The sequence below is a fragment of the Solea senegalensis genome, linkage group LG8 (assembly GCF_019176455.1).
Source record: "Solea senegalensis isolate Sse05_10M linkage group LG8, IFAPA_SoseM_1, whole genome shotgun sequence".
NCBI classification, from domain to species: Eukaryota; Metazoa; Chordata; class Actinopteri; order Pleuronectiformes; family Soleidae; genus Solea; species Solea senegalensis.
In genome coordinates this window covers 14,019,756-14,041,028 of record NC_058028.1, presented here as the reverse complement: position 1 = coordinate 14,041,028, position 21,273 = coordinate 14,019,756, and the positions used below count along the sequence as shown (strand labels likewise).

At 41.3% G+C, this 21,273-nt stretch overlaps 1 protein-coding gene across 5 annotated transcripts; it reads left to right on the top strand.

The window, feature by feature from the left end:
* The first annotated feature begins 14 nt into the window (after window positions 1–14).
* Window positions 15–20,790, top strand: strn4 (striatin, calmodulin binding protein 4). 5 transcript variants are annotated; one of them, XM_044032948.1, is made up of 18 exons: window positions 15–507; window positions 8,207–8,322; window positions 8,474–8,550; window positions 9,560–9,659; window positions 9,821–10,006; window positions 10,490–10,667; window positions 12,873–13,029; window positions 13,570–13,665; window positions 13,998–14,116; window positions 14,217–14,392; window positions 14,531–14,578; window positions 14,662–14,783; window positions 15,818–15,985; window positions 16,072–16,212; window positions 16,337–16,435; window positions 16,530–16,616; window positions 17,376–17,564; window positions 18,064–20,790. In XM_044032948.1, exons 1-17 carry the CDS (start codon window positions 205–207, stop codon window positions 17,543–17,545), a joined length of 2,343 nt encoding a protein of 780 aa, XP_043888883.1. In that variant the 5' UTR covers window positions 15–204; the 3' UTR covers window positions 17,546–17,564; window positions 18,064–20,790. The 5 variants fall into 5 exon arrangements, with proteins under 5 accessions (XP_043888883.1, XP_043888885.1, XP_043888882.1 ...); XM_044032950.1 differs by having other exon boundaries at window positions 9,581–9,659; window positions 17,376–20,790; XM_044032947.1 differs by having other exon boundaries at window positions 17,376–20,790.
* The last annotated feature ends 483 nt before the right edge of the window (window positions 20,791–21,273 follow it).

The window sequence follows — 21,273 nt, the reverse complement described above, 5'->3', positions numbered from 1 at the left end:
GTGAAGGTTTGAGAGCGGAAGTGTAGTATTTTATCAACTGAATAGTAATTTTGCTCCGTGCGTGTGAGAAAAGGAAGAAAGGAGGGGAGCGTACGGTAAAGTGCTGCTGGGTAGTACTGAGGGTACGGGGCAGTTTTTGTTATTATTGTTCATACACTGTCCATTTCCACCTCTCCTATCCTGGCGAAAGTTTAAACGGTTAAAATGGAGGCGGACAGATCCGGCGGAGGACCAAACCCGAACTCCGGAGGCGGCGGCAGTAGCAGCGGAGCGGGGCGCAACCCAAACGGGCCCAAAGCAGCACCGGGCCAGGCGACATCAGCTGCGGCGACCGGGGCGATGGCAGCGGCGGCGGCAGCAGCAGCAGCAGGATCGTTGCAGGGTCGGGAGCCGCAGGACGGGGACTCCGCTATGACGCTTCCTGGGATCCTGCACTTCATCCAGTACGAGTGGGGACGGTTCCAGGCCGAGAAATACCGCTGGGAGGCGGAGAGAGACGAACTCAGGGTAAAATCTAACATTTAGTCTACATCTGTACCATTAATCCGGGACAAAGGCCGGGACGGATATTGCAGGAGCTTCTTTAGTATTGCTTTATGACAGTAGCAGTCATTTAAAGGGTGACATTATGCTAACGGGCTAATGTTGCACTATAATAGGTAATGTTAGTTATTACCAGACGGTAAATACAAATGTTGGGACCGTTTTGTATTTAACTCCAGCGAATGCTCACCAAAACACAAACAACCAAAAGAAGACTTTGAACATAGTAAACCAAACACCAGAAAGCATTGACTCATGTCTTTTGGCCTTCAAATGTCCATGTAATCAGCTACATGCTACACTTGTACGGACTGGACAATTGATTTTATTATTGCACATGACAGTTGAAAGTGGTGAATTTCCATTTACAGGACAATCGTGCAAGGGGACAATTGTAAAATCGCTTTAAAAAAATGGCTTGAATATAATGCCTCCCTAACATACATTTCTAGTGATTTATGTTTGAAGTGCCACAAATGTCCATATTTGTGTGCTTTTCCTGAAAGCTTCAAATGTGAACTAAATAGAGAGGTACTACTTGCATACACAAGCATAAGTTCACAGGACTTGCAATTACATCATCAATCTCAATTGTTTCAATCAGGATAACCATTTCAGGAAAATTTCATGCTTTCTATGTGTGGAGGTGTTCATCAATGTGTTTATGGCAGTTATATTACTGCCTCCTTGTCTTTCCTTTGCACACCTTTCGCTCCATGGGTGTGGTTACCTCGCGGTGTCTTATTGATGTTCATGTAGGTAAACATCAAACTTGTACTTGGACCAGACTCCTTTTCAAAAGTCTTTGTTTTTGTCATTTATTTAGGGATGTAAATGGGAACATGGTTAGTAAGTTCCAATGAGGAAAGTAATGGATGATTAAATCTAGACGAAGGCAACATCACCACCAACCAGCCAACCAAGTTTTTATAACCCAAAGGCAAATATCAGCTGTTATGTAGCTGAGCTGTTGTGGTTTAAAGACATGGCAATGTCACACATGTGTATATCTAATGTGTGTATCCTGTTGTAGTTACTGCATTTGAAAATGAAAGTTGAGATATGGACATGGGATCCCTCAAGGAAAATCCACAATGAAATGAGGACTAGTTTGAAGTTTTTGGCCTAGTAAGAGAAAGTGCCCAGGGTGACCATTGGACATAGGCCTCTGCTTCCTCCATGCACACATCATCTTATCCTTCAGATGAAGACCGCTGAGGTGTAATCTTAACAGATAGTTCTCTGTACAAGTATGTGCTAGCACTGGAAGCAAATTAACATTTTGAGCTGTCACTCAGATGGATGAATCAGTGCTGTGGTTCAGTGCCATTCACACGTTTGTGGCTGAGAATATTATGAGTCATCTTCTCTGCAGTTATACCTTTGTTTTAGAGAATTGGGTCCATGTTCATTAAAGCCCTTCTTGGCAGTACGTGAAATGGCGAAATAAAACGGTCTATGTGGATGTGTGACTCAGTGGCATAGAAATGCCTGTGAGCGAGGTATGAGTCCTCTAATAGCTCCAGTAATGCAGAGGCCAACAGCAGCAGACAGAGGTTGTACTAAGCAACTGCCCTACTTGCATGTGGCTAACTGTGAGGCAGAGCATTGCTGGACAATTTCTTGCTTACTCATCAAATTGTCTGAGGATTAAGAAATGTTAGGAAAACACATAAACATACAGTATTACAATTCTGTGATTATCAGTATATTGCAAGACAATCATATAGCGATCCATCACGATATCTGTCTAAATGACAGAAAACAGAACGTCAGTGAGAAGTTAAAAGTGCACAACATAAAGAACATAAAGAAGTGCATAAAGTCTAACGTGGATGGGGCATCTCTTAACATAGCTTTCTGCGCTATTATCCTGCTGTAAACACCCTCTTCTTTAGCCAGGTAACTTCCAACCAAGTTTCCCTCATTTGTTTCAACAGCCCAGCCACGAGGATAAACTGGCAGCTACTGTTTACTTTAGAGCGCCTCAATTTGTTAATTCAAATATCGTTATTTGCCCTGGCATATTAATCATCGTATTGCACGAGGAATGGCGACGATATATCACCAAATCAATATTTTGACCCACCCCTAATGTGTATGTTATGCTCAAGCACATCTTGAGTAAACCTGGTGTATAATAGACCCTTTTCAATGTCATCATCACTTCGATGTTTGGATAACGCAGATCAAAATTTTTCACCATTTTTCACCATTTTTTATGGACCAAACAACTAACCGAATAATTGAGAAAATAATGAACAAGACTAATCAATTATGAAAGAAATAGTTAGTTGTAGCCCCACTGTGTGGTTATTATAGCATTGCTAAAAAAAACAATTTAATGGTGACCTTAGACATTTGCACAGCACATGTGCTCCTCCACTTGTAACTTCAATTTGCTTTTAATTAGGTTTAAATATTTTGTGGGGTTCATGTGGCTTGACAGAACCACAGAAATAGACACATCATCACCTCTTCTCTGTCACTATGCTTCTCACTTTGCCCCAACTCAAGGCTTCGTAGTTATAAATAGGAGGTTGATAAAATATGGATGAACAATAACAAACAGGCCGTGCGCTCTGCTTTTACAGGCGCATGCAGGGAAATGGGAAATGAAAGTCCAAAGCAGGACACTGCCATGTCCAACATGCCATTAGTACTTGTTACGGCACTTTGTGTATGTGTGCACAATTTCTGCACATGCTCTGGTTTCTCGGGTACAATTAGCGCGGCATCCTGTGCTGAGACAGAGTGGATCACTGGAGTGCCAGGCTGAAAAATTGACCTAGCTTACATTTACAACACTCACTGGCTACAAGCCTTCGGCTTTTGTTGTCGTTGTGCTTGGAAGGCTATCCCCATGCAAGTGAGCAGACCTTTTGAGTCATTTCTTATACAGTAAGCGACACACTGGACAGTCTACCATGTTAAAGCCTTTGTATGGCATTTTTGCACTTTCAGTGTTCATATAATAAGTAATGAAGCTGAAATTAAAATCAGTCAGCAACAGCAAAACCATTACTGAAGTTTGACAAACATTAATGCCATCATCTTATGACTGTTTGTGTGGCAGTGTGAAAGTCTTTGTCTGTGGCATGAAGTGTCTCTGTGACACATGTGCCATCTGTGAGTCTGGTTTTTGATGTGAATGGGCCACCTGTGTTGCTGTGTCTTCTCCAGTGACAGGCCAATAATTAAGTCCCTTCGAGCTCTGGGCCAGGAGGGACATCCGGGCATGAACATGGGACTGCTGCACAGTAGACAGGTGGCAGTGGTCTTGTCTTGCCACTTGAGGATTTTCTGTCAAATTACATTGCTGCTGCACAGTTTCTGAACAAGCTCATGGTAAATATTTTATAAAGCTCTCAATGGATGATCAGACTGTGTTGTTCACACTCTTATTCTATAAGAAAAAGAGCAGACCTCCTTATATTCCTCTTTGCATTTTCAGCTGTTGAGAGCGGCCCAGGTGTCCCCTGGGTACGCGTCTCTAATTAAAATGTCTGTATTCTCAGCCATGTTGCACACATGATATCCATAAATACATAATGTACATAATTATCACTTGAGTTTGCCTCCCACCAACACAGACCTGCTGCACTCCTGTTATCTATTCACACATATATATCACTTTACCTTTCTTTTTTTGTCATTTTATAAAGTTTTTGGAACTTTTAATTCCAATATATCTTATTTCTCTTCCAAAAGCTTTTTAGGATGTGACTCTCAAGCTAAATACTAGACCCATACTTGCTGTCTAACACTCCGTCAAAGCACACTGTCCCAGAAATGTTCATTGCTCTACTTGTTGGCACATGGATTCTCTCATGGGGATGAAGGGATGAGGAGATGGAGGGTGACCAGTGGAGGAGGAAAGCTGCCCTTGACCTTGTTCTGCAGCTATCAGAGAGCCCCTGACAGAACAGGCTAAATATTCCAGCTCTCAGTGCTACAACATACTATGGAAAGGTCAGTGGCCACATGAAGGAAAACCCACCCACAGGAAAGAGGGAGGTCAGCTGGTACAACAGGTTTGCTCACGGCAAGGTTTTGTTGTACTTTAGGCTTTGTTAGTTTACCCACTTTAAGAGAAAGGAATTAACCACACTTTGTTGTGGGTTTACTTGATGACATTGGTTGGTTGTATGGCTGGATAGATGTATTTTTTTTTCAAAGTGTTACCCTCTCAAAAGATATTGTCAGGTTCTTTTTTTGTCTCGTCTTTTTGTCTTTTGACAAGAACATCTTAAATATCTGGTAAGTGAGCCTTGTCCCACTTCTGTTGGCCCAGTTCAAACACAGTAAAAAGGAACGTGTTCCAGTCTGAACCAGGCAAATGGCAGAATATCAAGGGCAGGGAAATCTAAAACTCTTCAATGACTTGCCTCTGTCAGATAAAGCTTTTTTACCTACGAGGTAATACACGGGATGGGAACGTGCAGTGGTCTTTGTTTCTAAGGCAGCCAATTTGTGCTATGATAAATCAATCCATACTTTGCAATTATATTTCTCTCCTAAACCATGTATTACTATAAAAAGAGGAGCAAGCAAAACAACGTTAGAGCAAAAGAATGATGTGGATGCTATAGATGAAGAATCGCATTTACAAAAGAACCCTTGACTCACTTATCTGTCTTTGGCTGCCCCTGTGTATCAGGAAATAACAGTTCTTTGCAGCTTGGCTTTACGTATTTGTGCACACAAAGCTTTGTCTCTGTCTTGTCCGAAAAAGAAGTGTATTTTGGGCACTAGTGGGAACCTGTCCTCCTAGGAACACAACGTGACGCTGTCTGGCGCTCAGGGTGTGATGCGGTTGTGAGCAGGTTGTAACTCGTCTCCGTGCGAGGAGCTGTCGAAACGTGCACCCTGCCTCCTTAAGGGTGACAGAGACACATTCCACTCAGAAGTTGAAATGATGAGCCTCTTTGCTGATTCAAATCAGTTAGTTCTGGATGTTTATTAGTGTCTTTTGAGCTAAGAGACTGCATTAGTGTTCACTTCAGCACATAATCAAGGTGTACATAAGAGCTTAACATCTTTAATCCATCCATTGTTGATGTACATTAGGACTAAACGATATTGAATAAATATCTAATTGCGATTATTTTGACAGGAACTGCAATTGCGATTGCAGAGGGAATCGTCATTGTTACATCATTATTTTCATTTTCATTCAAAAAAAACATTTAAAAGGATTAATGTGTGACATTTGTGCAGCTCTGTGAGAAACGAAGGTGTTCTCTTCAGTCTGTAGAATAAGATTTGTAATAATAATTCATCTAAAATGATATATTGACATACAATATTATGTCTCCTGCGATTTGAAAGTTACAGTAAGCTGTATTGTGATTTCGATAATTGTTCAGCCCTAATGTACATGCTGAAGTGTAGTACTTCAGGAAACTAAAAAAAACACCTCATATCAGGGACTGATTTGTGTGGCGAGCTAACAAATCTCACTGAGATCAAAAGAATCCTTTCACACGTTTAATAAACTGGTCAATTTATAGTTATTTGCACAAGTCGTAAATTAAAGTGATCGCAGTGAGCAAAAACAGGACACTTGTGTTTACAAGACATTGTGAATCCAGCAGGATAAGGAACAGGGATGAGGATAAAGGAATGCGGATAAGAATAAAGGAGAACTTTGAACTGTGATAAAGAGCTTTGAACTGTGGAGGGCAGCATTACATCTCTCGGTGTACAACTTGCCGGATATTATTAGAAGAAGAGCCACTGAGGGTGGAAGAATTGGCGGGATGGTACTGAGGAAATGAGAGGAGCTTTGAGAGACAGGAAGAATCCAGAAGGATTAAGGAAGGATTAAAGAATGAGAATGAAGGAGAACTTCGGACTGTAATAAAGAGATTGAGGAGACGGATAGAGAACCTTAAGCTGCGTTGACAAATTTTGAGCTGTGATAAGGAACTCTAAACTATGATGAAGAAGGATGAGACTGACGGGATGAGAGCTTTGAATGAATGCTAAGAGTAAAACTGTGATAAAGAACTTCGAACTGCGGAGGGCAGCAGCATTACACCACTTAGTGCACAGCCTGCCAACAACTATTAGTAGAAGAAGAAGAAACACAGCAACCGCACACACCTCCTATTCAAGATCAAAACCAAAAGTGCCCTCATGTGACCTACTTTATTTAGCCTTTTGTGATAACCAATAAATAACAACAATAACACTAATAATTTTATACAACCCAATCCATACTTTATCCCTAGTGCCATTTCCTGATATTTGAACCTCCCACACTGTAACTCTACTTGGCTCACACTACAGTGGAGCTCTGCTTGGCTTGTATTTGGCAAATTTGTGTCTGGTTGTGTCAGACTGGAACAAGCACTACACTACACAACAGAGTGCACAATTACTGTTTGTGTGTAGCTGGGGATCTTCCATTAACTAGCCGCTGTAGCAGCTAACCTTGTGCCTAACCCATGTCTTTTCAACATATACAGTCACTGCTCCACACATGGACACAGTTTAATGAGTTATTTTGTCAGGTTGGTTTGGTCAGTACCACATGATGTGTTTTACAACCTCTTAGATCGTGTCAGTGTTGACGTACAAATATAGACAGAAAAAGAAAATCATCTCCAAAATTGACATGGCATTAATGAGCAGATTATCCCGTGTTACCCCAGCCTTCCTAGCTGAGTATACACGACTGTGTGTCTGCTCTTTTCGGGGTGATTGACTATCCGTTCAAGTAGACCGCGTGTCTGCCCCCTGAGATGGTGTTTTTAGACTGTTCTAGTTTTACAGAACATCATATGCATGTGGGAGCAGACTTGTGGACTCAGACACACGAGTGTGCGCAGACGAAATGGACTGTAAAAACAAGTTTATCCTCCAGCTCCCGTTGGCACAGAGAGAGAGACGGGGAGAGGGAAAATATGGAATAATTGTATCTACTTGCAAATCACAAGACAAGAATCGGTGTAAGGACTGTTTTTTTCCACTGCAGAATGATCCACATGACATTTACTTGCCTATGTTGTTCAAAAACACCCATGTGAAATGTTTAACAGTCTTCCGAGTCAAAACCCACCTACGAATGCTCTTGACAGTGTGGTCACTGTGTATTTTCTTTCCACAAAACCTCTTCATTTGTTCTAAAATGGCAGAAATGGCCGATGAACGACATATCTTTCCTGAAGGTAAGAATTTTATCAGCGTAGCAAGGAAGGAAACGGATGTGAAAGGAGAGAGGACGCACACAAAGGAAGGATGTGTCTTTAAAAGAGGGTATTTGAATTTGGCCGGTCTGTCTCTTGTTTTTCCTCTCCTGCAGATGCGCAGTGAGGGCTTGGTTAGGAGAAGTTAAAAATAAGAGCCCTGTTCTACAACCCTCTACTTACTCCTCTGGGTTCTCAGAAGTCATGGTTGCTATGCTTGTCACATCAAACATTTTTCCTCCTCTCTCACACGTCTCCCCCTTATGGTTTCTGTTGATCTCACATCACATATGTTGTCCTTTACCTATGATTAAGCCAGTAAGAGCTTGACTTGAGTTATTGCAGTGTCTAAATGGGTTTGACATTTTCTGCGTACAGTATATACACCATATTTCTATGGTTATGTGTGTAGTTGTGGCATTGTGGCCGTTTTTGTGTGTTCTTAACCATCCTGTGTATGTGTGTTTCAGGCTCAGGTGGCGTTCCTTCAGGGTGAGAGGAAAGGGCAGGAAAATATGAAACAGGACCTGGTGAGGCGGATCAAAATGCTGGAGTATGCCCTCAAACAAGAGAGGTACAACAAAATGTATGTCATTAAACTCCCTGTTTTTCCTCCCGTCTCCTTTCATCTTGTATCGGTTCAACCAGCGATCCTTAGCTATTGTTAGTTAGGCTTAGTGACGGTCGTTGTATTTGCATGTAATGCTGCCCTCATGTGGTCTTTTGTTTGATTGCAGGGCTAAGCACCAGAAGTTGAAGACAGGAAATGACCAGAGTCCTGGTGACAAAAAAACAGAGACAGAAGCGGAGCCAAGTGAGTTAAATCAAAGCCACTTATAAATACACACAGTGTCCACTGTGTTATCTACACCTTGTTTGGACCTACTTTTGCCCTCACGACTGCCTAATCTTTCATAGCATAGATTCAACGAGGTGCTGCAAACATTTCTCAGACATTTTAGTTCATATTCATGCCGTTGCTGCAGATAAGTTGACTTAACATCCATGAAGCAAGTCTCCCATGATTCCACCTCACCTCAAAGGTGCTCTACTGGATTGAGAGCTCATGCGATCGTGAACTTGTGAACTTTGTGACATGGTGCGTTATGGTCACAAAGCTATGGATGATAATCAGGTTGGCTGTGGCATTTAAATAGTAGTAACAGTTGGTACTAAGCAGCCCAAAGTGTGCCAAGACATTATCACACCACAGTCTGACCCCACTATTTGAACAGAGCAACAGGAATGGAGACTCATCAGACGAACAGTTTCCTGTTCTTAGCTGAGAGGAGTAGCCACACGAGTGACCGTAAACTGCTGTAGCTCCAAGTTTTGATGTGTTGCACTCATTTGAGTTACTGTTGCCTTTTATCTCATGTCAAAACAGTCCGGCCAGTCTCCTCAGACCTCTGGCATCACTGAGGCATTTTTGTCCAGATATCTGCTGCTCCCCGTATATTCTCTTTATTCTCTGTTAACCCTAGAGGTGGTTGTGTGTGGGGAATCTCAGTAGATCAGCAGTTTCTGAAATGCTCAGAGCAGCCTGTTTGGCATTAACAAAGTCCCTTAAATCACCTTTCATTCTGGTGCTCAGTTTGAACTTCAGCAGTTTGCCTTTGACCATTTCTACATGCCTAAATGCATGAAGGTTCCACCATGTGATTAGATATGTGCATTAATGAGCAATTATATATGTGTCCAGTGAGTGTATTTCACTTTGTGTTATTTTAGTAATACTATATCATCTACTGCAATAGTTTCTCGCTCTCTGAAATGTTTCTACTTTCTCTTTTCCTGCTCATGCCCCGCTGTTACATCACTAGTGACCAATCTATTTTCTGTAGTTCCCAATGGGCCAGCTGAGTCAGATTCAGAGCCAGTCAATCAGATGTCCTGGAAGGAAGGACGTCAGCTACTACGCAGGTAAGCCACCTTTTTTTTTTTTATCATGTGCTCCTTTTGAACTTGGTACCATACTAACACTTTTCAGCAGTGCTTAATCACTAGCTTTAAATGTGTAGTTGAGACTAGAGGGATTTCATCAGTATGGGTTTATGTTCATGTGCTGTGTAATGTGACTGTAGATATCTGGAGGAGGTGGGTTATTCAGACACTATCCTGGACATGCGGTCTAAGCGTGTGCGGTCCCTGCTCGGGCGAAGCAGTCCGGAAGCCAACGGACCCCCAGCCAGTGAAACCTGCACCGAGCCTGAGCCTCAGGCTGGTGGAGAGTCGTTGCTGGTCAGACAGATTGAGGAGCAAATCAAGAGGTGAGACTTTGGAAGCGGACACGCCGTCTTCTCATTGTTATCAGTGGGGAAAATTCACTCATCGTGCCCCGACCTGATTATATATTCCTTACAAAATATTATGGTCTATTGACCCAAGAGTTATGGAGAAATGTGTAACACTTACATATTACAATTCAATTATTGTTCTGTCAAAGACAAAGGAGAGAATTTGACCTCTAGGATATTGCTGTTTGAAAAATGTTACTATCTTTGAATGATATCATGGTATGCATTGCTGGGAATCAGAAATGCATATAACATGAATACAAAGTGAGGGCCCATTAAATCTGTTAAGGTTGTGTATCTGTTAGCCCTAACACTTGATAAAAGCAAAGCCTGTTTAAGATTTTTGTTTGTAATGTAATATACTTTTATTTATATTGTGTTGTGAAGCTGTTGTCCTTAATCAACTCAATTCAACATGCAGAGAGCAGACTCTAAAATGTATGTATCTATTTGTAGGAATGCTGGCAAGGAAAGCTCTAAGGAGCGTCTCGGCAGCTCGGTGCTGGATAAGATCCCCTTCCTGCATGGCTGCGAGGATGACGATGAAGATGACAGTGACGAGGACGATGACTTCCAAGGCATGGCAGCTGACTGCATCGATGGACCTCGCAAGAACAAAAAGTCACGTGTAAAGGTAAGATCAGTGAAAAATGGATCACACACTTAGAGATGATTCATATTTTCCTATATACATTTTGTTTATTACTCCAGTTGACCTTCAGTAATGGACGTTGTTCCCTGTTGGACCACTGTTGCCATCTCTGTCATCTAACCTGCTTAACCCTTAGAACACAGAGCATTTAGGCTGCTTTTTTCCATTACTATGTCAAAACGTATATACAGAGGTGATAAGAATGTGCAATATAGAGTGTCTTACATCCTCTTTTTCAGCACAACCTATAGACAAGCTGACGATGTAATTTTCTTTTTTATACACACCTGGGCAAAAAGTACTCGAATGTTTTAAAATCTGATTGAATTTGCAAAATTTCGAATTTTCATTTTTTATGAACAAAAACACAAACGGTCTATTTTGTCACTTCTGCACAAATATCACTACTCTCGGGTTCAAATGAATCATAACTTTGGCTCACCAACACGTAAGAACGCGTAAAAATGCATTTTTCTAAAGCCTGAACATATGACCTATAAATATACACCCGGGATGTCCATATAGGGACTTGTGTATTACTCCCACTGCAATTTACCAAGGGTGCTCCAGTGGCACAGGTTGGTCAATATAGACTGATGGAGAGAAGTACACAGCATTATCTGTCACACAATCAGCAAATACATCACTCAATTAACACATGTTAATACTCAGTCAGCCCCATTGCACATAGTGTCTTGAATTTTCTTCGTTTATTATTTATCTGTCCTAACTCAGCAATCACTCACATCTTATAACACAATTGATTTTGTCAAATTTAATTATTAATATGGCTCCAACATATTGTAATTGATCAATCGAGGTCAGAAATCATACCACTTTTCAATCAATAAATCCAAATACTATTCACATCTAATTAAATCAACTTCAGAAACCCCCACAGTTCATGAATAAGTCCAGTCTGGTTTTCAACAGTGAAATCCATGTAGTGTAGTATACAGTTGATAAGTCTACAATGTGTATGTATGGATAACAGCCTCCATATGCAAACAGCTACGAACCAAGTTTCTGGCTTGACCTCACGTGAACTGTTCTAGAAAGCAGAGGCTGTCCTGATAGTTGTCATTCATGCGAGATACGACTGATTTCTGGATTTCCCATTTGTGAATCTAGTACCCTGGTAGCTTGATGAAAACTAATTTGGTGATGTCCAACAGTTGTTTGAAGTGGATTCTTAGGTGCAGCAGCAACTTGAATACGTTCCAAAACTTTTTGCATCCAGTTCTGCCTTCGCCATCTGTGATTTTATGATGGTTTTCTCCATCAGGGCCTGCGTATTCTTTAACGCAACAGATTGAGCTTCCAGAGCCACCTTTCCAGCACGTGCCAGTTTAACAGCAGAGTTTGGGATGAAGTTAATCCCTTTGATATGTTTGAGTTTGCAGCAGCAGAGTTTTTAGATGACGCTGACCTCTTTGATACATTAGATATACTGTTGAACGGCTCAGCTCTTAATTGAGCATTTTGCTCCTTTTTCCCGTGATTCAACCTCCTTTTAAAAGGTAATTGAAATTCATTATTCTGGGCTCATGCCAGTCCACATGACTCGTTCTCTGACTGTGACACAAATTCCTGCACAGAATGATGAGCCTTAATGCATTCATCGACCACTTGGTCTATATTTCCACCTTCCACCAGCAGAGATTTTATTTCATTAAGTTTCCTTGTGCGTGCTACGAGCCTCCCTCTGCGGTTAAATGCCTGTTAAAGTTCTCCTGCTTCAGCAGCAGTCTTGGATGGTTGTGGCATTCTTTGTTTATATATTTGTTGCGACCTTTATTAATTAATGCAGTAATTTGTTCATTCAAAAATGTAAGTCAATATTTCACCTCGCTGTTTACGGTTGTTTACACAGCGCAGCACATCCGTGTCGCACAATAAACATATGTGTCACTCAATTAGCACGCGTTAATACTCGGTCAGCTCTATTGCACATAGTGTAAAAAGCATTTTATTATTTAATCAATCTTAAATTAAAAATCACCAATATCAAACCTCCATCCATGCATCCATTTTCTACCGCTTTATCCTCCACGGGAGGGGGCTGCTGTCTCAGCTGACATAGGGCGATGGGCCCAATAACAAACTTATAACACTTAATAATATTAATGTATGTCCAATTTAGTTATTAATATGGCTTCTGCAAATGTTCTCTGTTCTCTTGGACAGATGGGAACGGAGCCCATGACCACAGACCTGGACCCAGAGGATGAGGAAGACGAAGATGACTCAGAAGATGCCCTTGGAGAATTCGACTTCCTGGGCTCAGGGGAGGATGGGGAGGGGGCAGGGGAGGCACGGATCTCGGGGGACGGACGGGAGTTAGGTATGCTGTTGCCATAGCAACATCATCAGCACCAGCACTGCCTGAATCACTGCCACCAGTGTATTTGTCCTTTTTGCCCCTTCCCTCCCCCCTTTGCTCACCTTTTTATCTCCTACTTCTCATTGTGTCTTGGCATCTCTTCCTGTCAATAAAATCAGCTTCTTTTCCCAACCACCTGTCTCTCTGTCCTGTTTCACAAGCTGTCAGTCTGTGTCTCCTTATAGCTGTCATCTCTGTCTGTAGACGTATTCTCTGTGTTCTGGGGTCATTTCACAGGTTACCACGCATGCTGCCTTTGCTTGTTTTATGTCCACACTTCATTCTTTGAGTCATATTTACACTTTAGCCCCGCGATTTTATTGATTTCATCCTCTTACAAGACGAAGCTGTAAAATCCTTTTTAGTTTGTCATGTTGAAGAATGAATTTTGCCTCCGACTACATTCGCCTGTGCCATCTGTCCATCTATTGGCCTCTGCGTTTCTTCCTCCATCTCTGCATGACTGGATGTTTTGTGTCTCTCTCCTGTTGCCGGGTTCAGAGAACCACAGGAACAAGTTACAAGGCATGATGTCGGACTTCCCCCCTAAACCTGCCCCGCCCCCTTCTGTATCAGGACAAGCTCGATCCTGTGAAGGTAAGACTTCACCACCAAACAAGCCCCATAGAAAACCGTAGACTGTCACCTCCCAAGTGTTCTTCCTCAGTCTCCCCTGTGTCCTGCAGGCATAAGAATAGCTTATTCAGTGTGACGTTTTGAAGCTGGTTTTCCTTAGTGTTGTTCAATTTCCAAGCCTGTGTAGGAGTAGTTTTATAAAGTTTCTCCCAAACCTTAAAATACTGTTCCTTCTGGTACATTGTGTGGGAGTAAGGAAACAAGCTGGATGGACCTTTGCCATTGAGATTTGCTATATTTTACTGTCTGCATTCATAGGGCAATGACATGTGCCTTTCTCCCTTAACCTGCAGGTGGCGCCCTGGGCTTTTCCTCTGACGTCTTCATCATGGATGCTGTTGGAGGAGGGGACATGAACCTTGGTGAACTGGCTGATCTCACTGTTGCCAATGACAACGATCTGTCTATGGATGTAATTGCATATTAGTTTTGGTCAATGCACAGGATTGAATTCAGCTTACATGTGCGTTTTTTCAAAATCTGTTGATGTGCACTGTTTTTAAATGTCTCAGATGCAGGATAACAGAGAGGAGTTTAAGAAGACGTGGAACCCACGCTTCACACTACGCAGCCATTTTGATGCCATCCGCGCTTTGACCTTTCACCCCAGCCAAGCGGTGCTGCTCACAGCTTCTGAGGATGGGACACTAAAGCTGTGGAACCTCAACAAGGCCATGCACTCTAAAAAGTAAGATCCCTCAAAAATCCACAGCGAGTTGAAGTGAAGTAAATGGAGAATACATAGCATGCATTCAGACATTCAGAGCAGAAAACCCACAAATATCAAATCAATGTGAAGAGTGTATTTAAGACTGTCCATCCACAGGAACGCAGCTTTGGATGTTGAGCCCATTTATACGTTCAGAGCACACAGGTGAGTTTGGTCCAAGACAAATTCACACCTCGTTCACAAATCTTTCACTAACACATTGTAACCATTCTGTCTGTTTTGTCCAGTGGAGCTGTTTTGTCACTGACTATGGGTGAGGATGGGGAATCCTGCTTCAGTGGAGGTCTAGATGGAACCGTCAGGTGTTGGAAGATGCCAGATCTCAATGTGGATCCTTATGATAACTATGGTGAGTGATTCCCAACTAAGAATTAAGCGTCAAGTAATAATAACATCACCATTAAGCCAAAAAAATCTAGTTTGACTGTCTTTAGCTTTAATATGATGTGCAATTGCCGTGGCATAACTGATGAGCTTACACAATGTCACATTTAATTGAATCCATAGTGTAGGCTTTTGTTTTCATTTACAGTTGGGAAAAGACATTGCCGTTTACAACAGTCATAAATTGTATTTCACAGTGACATGTATTTGTTGACAAGCCAACAATACAAACAATTTATGCTCAGTAGTCCAACAGAAACAGAGCCAGGTCGCCCATGGTTGGGTATCACGCCAGCGAGTGAAAGCCAGACCAATATTCACACTTATTCTATCACTCTCCCACTTTCTTTTCTTTGTCTCCTCTGACAAAACCCTTGACCTTCTTCCTGTTTTAAGTTGATTCACTATCAACATGATCTTGGAGACATTAGTTGAAAGTCGAAATCCATTGTGTTGCTTGCACAACATTTAATGGTGAAGCTGAATATCCCTCACATCACCTTTACCTTCCAAGTGTATTGGAGAACCTATGTAGTTTGCAACAACACTCAAAAGATATTTATAAATATGGTGGTTTTTAATCTTTATCTTTAATTTTTGCCAAATGAAGATAATTTCACCTACATTTTACACACTCGACCTTTTAAGATCTGGACTCTAGTGGCCAATCCATGTGTGAAAATTATGTCTCATGCTCCCTGAACCATTCTTTTACAGTTTTAGACATGATGAAACTTTCCATGGTCATCTTGGAATATGGCCAACAATCCTGGTCATTTAGTATATTTAGGTAGTCAGCTCACTGACTTCTTGTAATACTAATCACACATGTTTTAGGTAGTTAAAATGTATTTTTGTTGCTGACCAATTGAAGCAAGTAGATTATAAAACAGCCCCACAGAGTTGTTAGTTTGGCAGCAAGTGAAATAATCTATGTGACTTAATCTTTTGGCCAGGGAGCATATGTTCTTTTTTTAATACCAGTGTTTGTGCATTCAGATCCTGGCATTGAAAGCAGTGTACTAGCAGGCCATGAGGACAGTGTCTGGGGTCTGACCTACTCAGCAGTTCACCACCGTCTTGCTTCATGCTCGGCTGATGGCACCATTCGCATCTGGGACCCTCAGAACTCGGCTCCATGCCTGTCTGTCTTCAATAAGGAGAGAGGTAGTTGCCTTTGTGTTGTGACTCACCTTTGACATTTGGTTTAGTGTCTGTGCTCTACAACTTTGTGTTCCTCTGTCTTATCTCAGAGCATGGAACACCCACCTCGGTGGCCTTTGTGGCTGTTGACCCCAACCAGGTGGTGGTTTCATTTGATGGCGGCGAGACATTGCTCTATGACCTTAACACAGAGCAGAGCATCACTGCGCTTGAGACACAGACCAAGGATGGTATGATGTGAACACAATCCCCAGTTTGTAACCGTAAATTATAAAGAATGCAATTTAAAATGATATTTAGATGAATCAATACTGCATACTAGATCAGAATGTTGCCGTTTTACTCCTTTCACAGGCAGTGAGCTGATCAACAGAGTGGTCAGTCACCCGTCTGAGTCTGTCTCCATCACTGCTCATGAAAACCGCACCATCCGCTACCTAGACAATAAGACGGGTATATTTCTTCCAGTTAACTGCAAGTCTCCACTAGTTATCTCAGGGGATGTAAATGCATCTAAATGAGCTTGTTTTGTTCTGTGTTTATACAGGTAAAGTTGTCCACTCAATGGTGGCTCATCTGGATGCAGTCACTTGTCTTACAACAGACCCTAAAGGCACTTACCTCATCTCTGGCAGTGAGTACTACTCTTTTTCATCTGAATATGGGCTTCTTTAAGGATAATTAAATTCTATAAGTACTATAAATGATGCTCTTACTACTTGCAAGATCATCATACCTGCAGAGACAGCTTGTTTTATATAGGAAAAAAACACTTCATAGTGATTTGTTCAATAAAAGATAGAAACCGCCTTAAAGGAAACTTAAACCTTCTGTTCAATCTTGGCTGAAGTTGCAGGGACATGCATTGCAGAAGAAGCCATTCATGAAGGCTCTGTTCAGACGTGGTAATCACATCCATCCTCAGAGATCTGATGGCATGTGAGAAGTACCAAGTTCAACTGTTCACACCTGGGATCAAAATACATCCTGGATGCGTCTTCTGTGACCACATGAGATCAGATCTGGTTTCCCCCGCCCTATGTTCAAATACTTCTGGATGTCATGGCTGTATGAGTGACAGAAAGAGACCATTAGGAGATGGGTGAAGCAAAGCTGAGTGCAGTAAAGCCCTGCTCATGCTGCGGTTACATAAAATTAAATTTTAATAACATTTTTTTAATAATTATATCAGTGTAAAAAAATATGGGTCAGAGGGTGTCAACTAAAGAGGCCAAATGTGTATTTGTTATCAGATTTGAGGAAGAATTCAGGATGTTTTGAATGTGTTCACACCTGTGCTTAGCGCTGACGTATGTAAATATCAGGTCTAGCGTTTAAGTCTAGCTAACCTGTACATTGTCTTTGTTTCCACACACTCCCCTGTCCCCTGCAGGCCATGACTGCTCGGTGCGTCTGTGGATGCTGGACAACAGGACATGTGTGCAGGAGATCACAGCCCACAGGAAGAAGCACGATGAGGCTATTCATGACGTGGCCTTCCACTCCTCTCAGCCGTTCATTGCCAGCGCTGGAGCAGATGCACTTGCCAAGATATTTGTGTGACAGTGCTGTTGTCATCCTGGTAAGATGAAGGAGTGGAGTCTGTGTGGAGGGGTGCAAGACGAGGACAGTGTGGTCTCAGATACATGAATTCACCCTTAAAGCTTTGTCTTCCAGGTTCTTATGTCCTCAGGAGTGAAGGTAATTGGTAATTGTTCTTGCTTGAGTTTTCATGAAGACATTTCACCTCATATTCAAGAGGCTGAAGATGAAATCTTCAGACTTTAAGATAACTCAAGCGATTCTACTTCTCCTGAGGACCATATGCGCTTGTCCAAGTGTACCTGATCCTTCATTGTGATTTAAGATAACAGCTGCCTTTGGGGACGTTAGATTAGAACAAATCCTGGACTGGGCGTCCTAATAGAGGTCCAGACAAACATTAGCTCACATGGTTGAATGATGACATGTACCTCATGAGGACCATAGTGGACACTGGCTGACTTACAGATGTACAAACTATGAATTTGCTGGTCTGTCTGCTGTTCTAATTGTGTTTACTTCCCTTTTCTCCCTTTTAGAGTCCTATAACCACAACTGGGCCAAAGGAGAGTGGATAAACTTCACCTACCTACCTACACACACACACACACACACACACACACACACACACACACACACACTGTCCTGCGCCCTGCCGGCTGGGTCACCACCACAGGACATCACCTCCCCTCAATTCCTCACTGTTCTCTGATGCCTCACTGACTTCTTGTAATACTAATCACACATGTTTTTTCAACTTTAACTGCTCTGTTTTCAACAACAACAAATAAGAGAAAACGTATGTCTGGAGTAACACTTTTTCTACACTACAGTATTGTTCAGCTTTTTTTCCACCCCTCAGTCTGCCAGTGGTTTTTGCAAAGCACCATTTGTGTGTGAACTGCTGACAAACTTAAAAGAATACCACAGTGGAAACACTCACAATGCACACAACACACAAATGCTTGGTTGCATTTGAGTTCTTTTTTTTTTCTTTCTTTTTTTTTTTTAAATCGCTGCAAAATTGTTTATCTATGATACTCATACTGTACGGAGGCATGATTTCAAACAGTAAGACAGAAACACCTGACCAACCTCTGCATTGGACAACAATGTATTACATTCCAAAGACTCCAGGGGAAGTGTGTGTGTGTGTGTGTGTGTATATGAGAGAGAGATGTTGCATTTGGGGGTTGGAGTATGTTTAACTTAGGTATGTGTGATCTAAGGAGGCGCAAAAAATGATCACTAACCAGTGTTTAAACGGATAGCTTTAATTTGAACTTCATCGCCAAGTCATCGATTCTCATTGTGTGTCTGGCTATTTAAGTGTCCCCATGATCCTGCCTCTAATTTTACGAGTGTGTGTGTGTGTGAGAGAGAGAGAGAAAGGCTCTCTTGTACAATCCACTGTATGAGGTAAATGTACATATTTACTCAAGCAAGGTCCATTTCTACAAATGTCCAGTTTGAGCTCTCCTTTGCAGACAGGTGGCGTCACACCCCTGTGAACTGGTTTAAAGATGGATATCATGGGAGCACAGTTTGTAGGCGACAGGGGTGTGTCCGTTTTTATTCTCTCAACTAATGACTGAGTGTGTCTTTTGTCACTTTTTACTGTACAAAAGAGAGCGAGTGAGTGTGTGTTTGTATACGCACTAGTTATATCATGGTGCTATGAAAGACCTTGTCAGTCTTGAGTCAGAATCAGGGACATGTGGTGTGTGTGTGTGTGTGTGTGTGTGAGAGAGAGAGATAGAGAGTGTGAAAAAGAGATTGTGTTTTTTTTACATATCGGGCGACAGATGTTCATCGAGTCAATTAACTTTTACACTAACTTGTTGCGGTTCCGTCATTTCACTAACGGTGGTCATGTTTCAGAATCAACACTTGTGTTAATGTCTCTCATCAGAGGGATGTGGCTAATGTTGACAGCAGTGGGTTCAGGTCTGAGGAGTGTACAGAGCTGAGGATTATTATATCACAGTGAGGACCACATGGACTGAAATTAAGTTCTTAATGTGTTCTTGTGGTTCCCCTTTTTTTTTTTATTTCCTCTTGAAGTTGATGCCAGTGTGTAGGCATATAGACATGTATTTATTCAGGCTTTCGGTTGTGTGTTTGTGATTCCCTCTTCTAGTTTGATGTGCATCAGTTGCTCGTTACCCAGTGAGGTAATGATGGGAAGATGGACTCTCTGTAGAGACATGTAGCCCCAAAAAAAACAGAAGGAAGGGGGAGAAAAGAAACAGAAAAAATACAAATAAAACTCTACTTTTGAGAAGAAGAGTAACGTGATTCAGCAACTAATCTGTCTTGCTGAGTCAATACAGTTTTGCCATTTGTAAAATGACCCAGACAAGTAGCCAGGAGGTGATCGTTTTCTCCAAACAGGGTGTTGGACTCCGCTGCATATCATTTTTTTTGCAGCTACATTATAATATACAGCCCCTGGACATGATGTCCTGTTATCACATGTAATAACAATTTGGCGGCATGTTGCACTACATCAAACGGTGGATGCTGTTTCTTAGACACAGGGTGCAGAGAAAATGTTTGACACGTGTTTCTAGTACAATCAGGAGTAAATACTACATGTGTAAAAGCTGCTGTGGCTCACAGTTTTTTTCTTTCTTTCTTTCTTTCTGATAGTGAGGATTACTGATGTTTAAACTACTGTGTCCCCTCTCTTAGAACCAAGACAAATCAGTATGACACAAGAAAAAAAAAAAAAGAGGCTGCGAATGACGACTAGAGATGCCAATATGTGCAGTAAATGTCCACCATTTCTTTGTTTTTCTTTCTTGCATTCTTTTCTTTTCAACTATGATTATTAAGATGTAAGAATACTGTAGTATTATAAGTGAACCATTCTTCCTTGCTAGGCATAGAACTTGCTTGTGATTGATAATGGCAATGTATAACTTGTACAAAAGCAAAATAATTAAAACTTTTGAAAAATGAAAAAAAAAAGTAAAACTGTTACCAGTCAGAGGCCAAGGTAAAGGACTCTCATTTATTTGTGTTTTTATTTTTTTATTAGCAATTTATCACTGTGTGATATTTTGTACATCATATTAAGCTGTATTCAAACTGTTTTCCTCTAACTACAAGCGATAAGAGACCTGCCTTTTATTAATTTTGTCTTCTATATTTTTGAACTGCATTCTAGCTTGTATCGGATGACTTTCTCTTTTTTTGTTTACGGGTCCTTTTGTTGTATGTCATTAAGGAAGAAAAAAAAAATGAAGACTTTTGTACAGTGATATTGACAGTTCTTTGTCGTGTCGTCTTTCTTGTTTTGAGGGTTGACAAACAAACAACCAGAAGAATTATGGTACTACTCTTTACGGCATGCTACTACCATTAATGGAATACAATTCTAAAATTGTATTTTGTAAAATAACGTAGTAAACAATGAGATGTCAATTGGGATTAGATACAAAGAACCCCTTCTTTATTCTTTCATTATTGAAGGTCAGCATATCAAAATAATCTATTTTTCAGTAGACCATGTTTCCATATATGCTATATGATCACAGTAACATGAACATGTCTCCTGTCCTGTGACTCCTGTGGCACCTGGACTATTTATATGTATCCAACTTTACCAAACATTGCCCTCTTGTGGTTGAAAACACAACCCTTTAAATAAAAACATTGTTTACAGCTATTGAGTACAGTGGACTGTTTAGTTAGTTTTAATGATCATTTTGATAGTCACAGTAGTCTATAAAGGACCCAGGAAG